This window comes from Nannospalax galili, unplaced genomic scaffold (genome assembly GCF_000622305.1).
Source record: "Nannospalax galili isolate Female #2095 unplaced genomic scaffold, S.galili_v1.0 scaffold271, whole genome shotgun sequence".
Classification (NCBI taxonomy): domain Eukaryota; kingdom Metazoa; phylum Chordata; class Mammalia; order Rodentia; family Spalacidae; genus Nannospalax; species Nannospalax galili.
In genome coordinates this window covers 4,681,542-4,692,120 of record NW_008331789.1, presented here as the reverse complement: position 1 = coordinate 4,692,120, position 10,579 = coordinate 4,681,542, and the positions used below count along the sequence as shown (strand labels likewise).

At 43.0% G+C, this 10,579-nt stretch overlaps 1 protein-coding gene across 1 annotated transcript in view; it reads left to right on the top strand.

Moving 5' to 3' along the window:
* Positions 1-10,579, top strand: part of Cc2d2a (coiled-coil and C2 domain containing 2A) — a 128,876-nt gene that overhangs the window by 50,277 nt on the left and 68,020 nt on the right. Inside the window, exons 14-16 of the mRNA XM_029560505.1 lie at positions 2,013-2,153; positions 6,102-6,258; positions 6,783-7,024. Coding sequence (XP_029416365.1) covers positions 2,013-2,153; positions 6,102-6,258; positions 6,783-7,024 — 540 coding nt within the window. The remainder of the gene's footprint in view (positions 1-2,012; positions 2,154-6,101; positions 6,259-6,782; positions 7,025-10,579) is intronic.

Here is a 10,579-nt window from a genome sequence, read left to right as displayed (position 1 = left end):
TTTTTTGCTAGCTAAGAGTTTTCAGTGTTTCTGAGAAACAAAAATTATTGAAAACTGAAAACGGAAGTAGAAAAAAATTTTTTTTCCTAAAGGTGTTATGTAACTTGGTAAACTAATTTGATATTTTAGTTTTTAAAGATGAGACAGGGGAGGTAGCAGATAAAGGAATAAAGGAAGGAAGCCCACCCAACAATGGCAGACGACCTCTGTTTGCCAGTAGTCAGCTTAAGTTCCATGCATACCTACTGTGTGTTAACTTACTCCACTGGCAGCCCTGCGAGGTGGGTTCTGTTAGCATGGCCGTTGTACAGATGAGCATAGAGCACCATGGCTAGCTAGTAGATGCCAGAGCCTGGATTCACACCTGGGTGTTCTGGTTCAACAACCACGCTCCTGACCACCATGCTTGGATGCTCCTCAAGGAGCAGGCACCTCGTTCTGGGATGCCACTCTTGCTTTCTGAGGACATCAGAGAGGCTTCCCAACATTAGGTGGCTATCCTCTTTGCCAGCTTCCTTTTCCACTGCCTCCTGTTGAACAGTTAGAAAGCCAGACACCCCCGTCCCACTTGCTTCTCTATACTGTCTCTACAGCCCAAGTATAACCTCAGGCTCCAGCCTTCCTACATCCAGAGGATGCTAAAGTCTGTCCCATTCCCCTTGATTTTCACATAGTGCTCTCTTAGGCAGATCCCATGTCCTACATCATCATCACTTACGTGTCTGTGTTGGTCTACTGAGCTAAACTACAAACTTCCTAGGGATAGAGACACTGCTTCTTTTCTAGACACATCTCTGGAATGGCACATGGCACCTGTTTAAAGATCAGTCCACTAGCTGACTGGCATATTCAAGTACATTTGGGATCTGAATTTGGCTACCATTTGTGAAGAGAGCCTAACACAATGTATATGTCCTACATCATCATCACTTACGTGTCTGTGTTGGTCTACTGAGCTAAACCACAAACTTCCTAGGGATAGAGACACTGCTTCTTTTCTAGACACATCCCTGGAATGGCACATGGCACCTGTTTAAAGATCAGTCCACTAGCTGACTATGGCATATTCAAGTACATTTGGGATCTGAATTTGGCTACCATTTGTGGAGAGCCTAACACAATCTATCGGAGGATCCTCAAATGTTAAATAATTGGAAAAAAAAAAAAAAAAGAGAACAGTGTTTTCAAATGATGCCTCTTCAGCTCTGGCCAAAGTTGTTACCAACTCATTAGCACTGAAAATTCTCCAAAGCATGCAACATTATGTCATCTCCTTTGTGCAGAACTCGTGATTTGTGTTAACGCAGAAAGGCCTCAGTGTTCCGCTGATAATGGGGTCGGTCACCAGCATTCTTAATACATAAATGCTTTGCTAGGCCCCCTCTTTCATAATTACAAAGGCAGCTGTTTTGTTTAAACCTGCATAATCTGAGTAAGAATTTTAAGAGATCATTTAGTTTATCAAAATCAGATTCACCTAACAGAATAAATCAAATAAAACTCCCCAAACAGGGATCTCATCCTGTTGCCTTCCTTTTCTTTACTTTCATTTGCTGTTTCTAACAAAACAGTTTCCCGAAATGCTGAAGACTATTACCAAGGAAAAAGATACTATAGGACAAGGAAAAACAAAAGAGAAACAAAAGCATTGCCCTGAGTGTGGGTCACAGGCCTTTAATCCCAGCAATCAGGAGGCACAAGCAAGCTATCTTTGTGAATTCAAAGGCAGCCTGGTCTACATAGTGATTTCCAAGCTGGTCAGGGCTATATAGTGAGACCCTGTCTCAAAAACAGCAAAGAATCACCAAAGAACACTTAATTAGAAACTGTGATGAGCGTTGAGGAAGAGTGAAAGGCGATGGTAAGTTGACTAGGGAGCAGAGCATCCTTGTATAGCTGAGTGGGGTCTGGAGCATACACTTCAATATACAATCATGTAGCATTTTATTTTTGTAAATATACACACCTGAAGAACTTCCTAATGTATACTCATGGATTATTATATCTTGTAGGCAAACAAGAAAACTGCGCGACACAGAACAAGAAAAAGATCGAACACTGCTTAAGACTCTTCTAAAAGTTTGGAAAGAGATGAAATCCCTTCGTGAGTTCCAGAGGTTTACAAATACACCCCTGAAACTTGTCTTGAGAAAGTAAGAAGTCTTTTCAAATATTGGCTTATCAAGATAATCATGCATTAAGAAAAATGTGTAAGACACAGATATAGTTTCAAAACTAACATTAAATGACAGTAACCTTGCGTTTCACTAAATTCTCCTTTTTGCTGGGAGACCCACTGCCCACAAAGGGTCTCCTGGTCCTGACACAGATTGAGGAACCAACATAAAATATCCTATTCGGATTTTGCATAGTTTATATGTCATTTGGGAGGGGGTGACTTATGAAAACAGAGTTTCTTATAGGCTTTTCCTTTCCCATATTTGAAATGCACGCACTACCCCTATCTTCTCTCGCTGGGCGTTTACCCATGCCCAATATGGTGGTGGCTCCACCCTTTTTTCCCAGTGTGCTCTGCTTCGCTGATGCTCACCCTGGATCAGCTCCAGCTTTACAGGAGCCTTCCGGCTACACCTTGTAACTGCCTCCAATGCCGGGAAATAGAGCACTGCCGGCACCTGACAGCTCCCACTCCTTTCTCCAGCAACAGTAACAACTGTCTGGACTACTGTGATCATTTCCTGGCCTCATGCTTTTGCTACTATGTATAATCCCTAAGAATACATAGTTCAGTATTGCTTCTATTTGACTTTTATAGACCCAAAGTGTGAATACACCTTTGTTTCTTGCTTTAGTACTTTGTCATATTTATTTATGTGATTGGCAGTATGTGCCTGTAGTTTTCTTTATTTATAATTTGTGTGTATGAGTTCTTTCCCTGCATGTGAGTGCACAATGTGTGCAGTGCCCATTGAAGCCAGAAGAGGGCGTCAGATCCCCTGAAACTGGAGTTACAAAGAGTTGTTAGCTGTCATGTGAGTGCTGGAAACTGAACCAGGGTCCTCTGCAATAGCAGCCAGTGCCCTTACTTCTGAGCCTCTCTCCAGCCCCTAATTTTCTTTGTTTCATAAAACTTTATTATAGGAGGTGAGGAAATGGCTTGGTTAGCAAAGTGCTTGCCACAGAATCATAAGGACCTGAGTTCAGATCTCCAGCACCCATGGAAAAAAAAGCCAGGCATGGTTGAGTCTAATCTTAGCACAAAGGGAGGCTGGTGAGGGTACTGAGACAGATGGATCCTCACCACTCACTGGGTGTCCAGTCTAGCCAATTGTTGAACACAAGTTCAGGAAAAGATGCTGTCTCAAAAGTTAAAGTGGAGAGCAATAGTGAAAGACACCAGACGTCTAGCTGTGGCTTACACACACACACACACACACACACAGACACACACACAGACACACACACACACACACACACACACTTCACTGCATGAATATAGCTCAGTTTTCCATTAGACTGTTGGCTGTCTCAAAAGTTAAAGTGGAGAGCAATAGTGAAAGACACCAGACGTCTACGCACACTTTTAGACTTGTCTTTTAGGGTACCACACACACAGACACACACACAGACACACACACACACACACACACACACTTCACTGCATGAATATAGCTCAGTTTTCCATTAGACTGTTGATGGACTTTTGAGTTGATTCTTTTGCTCACCTGTCGTAGATTCTACTTCTACGCACACTTTTAGACTTGTCTTTTAGGGTGCTTGTGCCCAGATTTCCAAGAAATATCTCTGGAAGTAAAATTGTTGCATCTTGGGGGCAAACTTTTCCCACCTGACACTGACTTAAAACACACTCCAGGGGTGGGGCTGCTTCATTCCTTTACCAGTGTCCTTTGATCTCTGTCACCTGGTAAAGTCAAACATCTGCTGATGTGGTGTGATTCCCATTTCCCTGGTGGGTCTATTTTTCATAAATGAATTGTCTGTATCTGCTTTGTAAGATGCTTAAGAATTTGGTCAATTTTGAGTGGCCTTGCATGCCTTGTTTGTAATTTATACACATTCAGCAGGTATCCTGAATGTGAGAACTTACTGCTGCTGCTGAAATCCTCTCCCTCTGTGTGCTCTGGAGTTGTTTCTTTCTCCCCCTCCCTCTCTCACTGAGAAGAAATTCTCAATTTTAAAACACAGTATATTAATCTTCAGTGTTTGGCACTTTAAATCTACTGCTTAAGAAATCCTTCCCAAGTCGTATAGATATTCTACCACACTGTCTCCTGTAGTCTTTAGGGCTGTCTTTCCCACCTCATCGTCAATCCATTTTTCAACTGATGCTTGTTTGTGGTGTGGAGAAAGTGTGCTTTGATGGCATGTGTCCTGCCTCATTCATTAGACTTCCTTATGTGACTAGGAGTGCGGTTTATCACCACACAACCATGAAGAGTCAGCAGCTGGTGTTGGGCCCTTTCTGGGTCTTCCTTTTGGGTAAATGTTGTACCAATCTATAAAAAAGGTAACAAACTGAGGCAGTTATCTAACATTTGCTGTGAAGGCAGATACTTTTGTGGCAAAGATCATTGTAAATTGTGCTGGACACTGTCATGATGAAAAACATTAAAAACACTCATAATCTGTTCGAGCCAAATACAAGTCTGTGTGCTCTTTGAGACAGGGACTTTGCTGCACAGGATACTTGGTCCCACATAGAGCACCTACCACTTCACACCTGTACGGTTAATGTTGGTTAGTCAGAAACAAGCTCAAGCTGGGGATGTAGCTCAGTGGTAGAGCCCTTGTCAAGCATGTTCAAGGCCCTAGGTTCAATCCCCAATAGTGTAAAAAAAAATCAAACATTACGTCCTGCAAAAAACATGCATTTCTCCCAGAATTTCATTGTTTCTGCTTACATATTTCAGGTGATCATTTTGTACATTGAAGCAATACCTAAATATTTGCCCTAAATCTTCTCTTTCCTTCTCTTCTCCCTCTTCTCCCTCCCTTCCTCTCTCCTTCCTTCCCTCCTTCCTCTTAACCATTGTATTTTTTTAAAAATTTATCATGGTCATAAAATCTCTTGTCTGAAAAACAGCTATCTTCCAAATTTTTTTGCAGTGCCTTTTACATTCTTGATTTATCCATTAATTTTATGATAAAGCATAACTTTTCTGTAAAATATGATCATTCAGATTTCACCTAGTTCATTCATGCCTCTGACCAATGAGAACAGTGAGTGGTTATACATCTCAGAGACACAGTGGGGGCCTAGTCTCCGTAATGTTTATGAATTCCAGGTTCCTTTGTATATCTGAAGTGACTTCTCTGGTGGTTACCCTAGAGAGCTGGAAGACTGTATGTGTGCCTCCGGGGTTTGTTCACTACTAAACCACTGGTCACACATGAGACTAAGCAAGCATGTCTCAGCTCTAGAACTTGATTAAATTTATCTAAAACATACAGAGGAAATTTCATCTGGAGCCAGAAAGTCAGACCACATCAGCACAGTCAGTCAATACATTGTACCAATGCCACAGTGCCAGGCTGGCTGTGGGGGCTGATTGTGTGTTGTGCTGTACCCAAGAGTCACCCCAGTCATAAGCAAGGAAAAGACGCCTGATAGATGAGCAGAGAACCTTCACATCTGTTTAACTGGTGCTGAGATGGCCACAGCATGTTTTCTGGCAGGACATTTCATGTTTACAGAAGCCACTATGGAAACACTCATTTGGATAGGGTGAACTGATGGAATATCAACAAAATTATCAGAAAAAACTCATCAGAAATCTGAAGTGGGTTCAGGGACTCAGTAACAGCAACATTATGTAACTGTTAAAATCACTTCAAAGATCCTCCTGAGAGGACTCAGATGCACTGTCTCAGCAACCCGAGTGGCCACCTAACCCCGAGCGGCCCTCTTGCTGAGTGGTCAGCAGCTCTTCCTCTCTCCCAACTGTGTGCTAGAGTCTCCTCCGCTGTGAGGACAGCATGTGCTTCACAGGGTTGAGAGTTAATGCGTACAACACTGTTAGGAGAGCCTGGCACAGGCTGAGCCCAGCATAAATGTCTGCGAAATGATTTCCCTCATGCCTAATTCCAATAAATAACTAAGGATATAAATTCATTTAAAGGGGAAAAGTGGACCAGAAAGCAGATGAGGAAGCGTACGAGGCAGAAATTCAAGCTGAGATACAGGAATTGCTGGAGGAGCACACGGAAGACTACAAGAAGAAGATGGAAGAGTACAGAGCTTCACACCAGCAGTGGAAGGCCTGGAGGAAAGCCCAGGTTTGTAACCCTTTGCCTGACCTGGAGCAGGGCTGCTGGGGGATGGTCTGAGAGGGTGGCTGCCGAGACAGGAGGAGGGTACTAAACCAGCAGGCTAGTGGGGGTCTCCTGCTGCTTTCTCTCTGCCTCTCTCTTGCCCTCTCACTAGCGGACAAAAGGAATTCACTGGTTAATGTTTGTCCAGAAAGCTACCCAGCTACAAGACCCCACAGCCAGCATTGTGCATACGCAGTGCAGTGGTAGTGCTGTTTATAATCAATGATGTATATGTCAAACGTGTGTTTTCCATGCATCACTACTTTGAATGCAGGGTACTGATGCCTGTGCTGTCAGAGCAGGCGCTCCCTCAATTCAGCAGCCCTGGAAAGTCTGCCCTGTGCTTGTCTCCGTTTGGTGTGAAAGGACTGAGGACGTGCTGATGGAGATGGGCTGGTATGCATCCAGAGGTGTCTGCTCTGAGCACCGTGCTCCAGACAGAAAGTCCTAGATTCTTCTTTGAAGTTAGATTGTCTCTTACCCAACAGAGGGCCAAGAAGAAAAAAAAGAAGAAAGCAGCAGAAGAGCACACTGATGAGGAGGAGGCCGAGGAGCCCTTTCCTGAGGAGGATGTTGTGAAGCCCATCCCCCCAGAGCCCACCGACCCAGGCCTCATAGAGCAGCAGGTGCGGGAGAGAGCGGCCCACAGCAGGAGGAGGCCTGGGGAGCCCATGCTGGTTCCAGAGTTGAGTCTGGCTGGAAATGTGACTCCCAGTGATCAGTGTCCCAGGTAAGCTCATGTTCTAACTTTAGAAGCCATTGAGGACACATGTTCTAACCTTTGAACATGAGCACACTCAGTTATACACCTGTCACGCTACACTGCAGGAACAGAAAAATCATTCACCTTTTGTACACAGGCTTGAGGGTAAACCATGTGAGCCTATGGATGGGTACTTTCTCACTTCGAAGATTCTCTAAAGTTCCCCATCTCTGCACCCCACTTGTACCCCACTTGTCACACAGCTGCATCCTCATAAAACTGTGAGGGGGCACCTCACTTCAAGTCAACGCCTGCTCTCTACAGTGACTGTCTGTATGCATGCCCCTCCCCCTGGTTCAATCACTAAGGTCTCCCATTGCTTCTTGATTTCAGCTGCCCACAGCCCAGCTTCTCTTTCTGTTTAGAAATATTTATTATTGTTATTTTTGTGTATGAGTGTATTGCCTGTATGTATGTAAGTGCACCTGTGTTGTGCAAGGCCTGTGGAGGTCAGAAGAGGGTGTTGGATTCCCCTGGCATTGGAATTACAGACAGTTGTCAGCCACCAGGTGGGTGCCAGGAATAGAACCCAGGTCTTCTGCAAGAACAGCCAGTACTTGTAACTGCTGAGCCATCTTTCCCATCCCGCCAGCTTCTCTTTCAGAAGGGCTCATAGAGCCTCTGGAAGAAGGCTGTAGGTATACCTAGAGATAGTATTAAGTCATTGAAAGCAGTGCCTTTTGGGTTAATTAGAATATATTTCTAGGTGTTGGTATGCAATGCTAAGAAAAACATCACTTTGTATACATCTATATATAATAAGCTCATAAACATACATTACGTCTTTCCCCCTTTTAATTGAAGGGTTTTTCCTGGATCCCTATAAAAGGAGCACTGAACTGTTAAATGTTTATGGATCTGTAACTTTGAATATGGCCTCTACAAAATAAAAAGTTGTCACTTTTTCTTAAAAAAAAAAATCCTACTTATATATTCTATACCTACACCTCAAAGTGTAGCCCCAGGATTGGCAAAATCAGTATCAGGTAAGAATCTGTTTGAAATGCTGACCTCAGGTTCTGCCGAGACCTGCAAATCTGAAGGATGGTGGTACCTTGAGGGCGCCATTTCATGAGGCCTCTGTGTGATTCTGATGTAGCTTACAGCATATCGTAATCAATTAAAATCACAATTCCACCAGACCCTGGTTTACTTCTTCAGTATCTCAAGACCTATCATGAAGACAAGAAATGTCTTAGACTGAATCTTCAGCCCTCCCATGCAAAAAATGGGAATTCAAGTTGCATCTGCCTCCAGGCTCATCAGATGTGGGGGTTTATATGTAAGGCCTCGATGCTTTCAAACTTCAGTTAACATGCTAATGATTCTTAAATTGTAATTTCTCAAGCATTCTTATGGGCTTTCTCAACTTCACAAATTTTAAATAAAGTATTTCCCTAGTGATAAATGAGGTTTTCAAGACACGAATACCATGCCATATAATTTTGCCAAGAACATTCAAAGTAGGAGATGGCAAGGCATGTGTTTAAAGAGAAAATTTGGACTTGACTTGGTAATGTTTTATGGAGAGTCAGAATCCTCCCTTCATGATATCGTCAGGTTAGGGGGAGGTCAGACAAAACAGGGGTGTTTTTCATCTGTCTGTTACATGAGGTTCCCAAGGACTGCAGCTCTGAGTGGAGCTCAAGTCTGTAAGCATCTTGGAAACGTCTTGTAATCTGGTGTAGTGTCATTTACTTAGTCATTTAAGTTTTGTTTGCTTGTTTGTTTTTGCGGTGCTAGGGATTGACCCCAGGGACTTAGGCATGCTAGGCAAGCACTCTGTCACCTGGCTACATTCCTACCACCACCCTTCCTTTCTTCACTTTCTGTTTTGAGGCAGGCTCTTGCTGAGTTTTCCAGGCAGGCCTTGACTTTGTGATCCTTCTGCCTCAGCCCCCTGAGTAGCAGGAGTACAGACCTGTGCTCAAGCTCAGCTTGATGCAACATCCTTTATAAAACAAAAGGCATTAAACCTGTTTGTGCCAGTTCAGATCTAGCTAGGTCTAGATTGTAGAGATACAAACAGTTAAAACTGCCACCTTAATGACAAGAGAATTTGTTTTTGGAATGATCCAAATGTGCTGGAAATATGTAGTAGTGACCTTCACACAGGAGTGTATTTAATGCCACTGAAATGTAGATCGAAAAATAGTTAAAATTGGGGGCTGGAGAGATGGCTCAGTGGTTAAGAGCACTGGCTGCTCTTGCAAAGGACCCAAGTTCAGTTCCCAGCTTCCACATGATGGCTAACAACTATCTGTAACTCCAGTTCCACAGGGTCCAAAACCCTCTTCTGGCCCTCTGCAGGCTTTGCACGACACAGGTGCACTTATATACATGCAGGCAATGCACTCATACACAATTATTTTTTAAGTTAAAATAGTTAAAATGGCTGGACATGGTGATTCCCACCTGTAATCCAAGTATTTGGGAGGTAAAGGCAGAGTTCAAAGTCAACCTGGGCTACCTGAACCCGGTCTCAAAGAAAAACAACAAAAAAGTTATGTTTTATATTTTTTAACATAATAAAATTTAACTGATGTACTATTACCCACAAAACCAGTGTTCATTTTAATTTTAATAGTCTAACTTTTTCCTTTTGTCAGCAAGCTGTAACTGCTATTGTCAAGCATGCTTTGGCAGTATCTCTGCAAATAATCAGAGCTCCCCTTATGGGTTTGACCTTTTGTCCCCTCACTTTCTGGCTATAAGATTATCGTGCTTCAACTCTCTCAAAGTGCCAGAATACACTATATTGTGATTCAAATGTTCTTTAAATGAAATGAGACTAGATAGATGGTTCCATTTCCAGCACCTACATGGCAGCTAACAACCATCAGTAACTCCAGTTCCAGGGTATCCAATGCCCCCTTCTGACTTCCATGAGCATTGCACACAGGGGTGCACTTACATACATGCAGGTAAAACACTCATTCACATAAAGCTCAATCAATCAATAAATAAAAGAAATATTTCTCAATAACCTGCATCCTCTGAGGAGTCTCTATGAAAACATTAAAGAAAAAACTTAGCTCTTAAGGGGAAAGGCCCGCTCTAACTGCTACAATGTGCTCCTATATTTTCTGTGTAAAACTCATTAGTTAAGCATAAGTGACTACTGTTCCATGTGGTCTGAATTAATTCCCTTTCTTAGAATTTTGGTTTATGTGTATGTGTGTATGTCTATGTGTATATGCCATGTGTGTGCAGGTGACCCTGGAGGCCAGATGAGGAAGTCAAATTCCTTGGAGCTGGAGTTGCAGGCAGTAGTGAACTAACTACCTGGCATAGGTGTAGGAATCAGACTCAGGTCCTCTGGAAGAGCAAGTGCTCTTAACCACTGAGCACTCTCTCCAGCCCTGAATTAATTTCATTTAACAAGGAATATGTTTTCTGAAAACCTTGTATGTCAACATAAGGCTCTTGAGAAAACCGAGGAAACTGTTAAGCAACTGTGACTAGACCATCGTTCTGAGTCCCTGGTGCCCTCTGCAGTGCCTGTCAATGGCTTCTCCATAA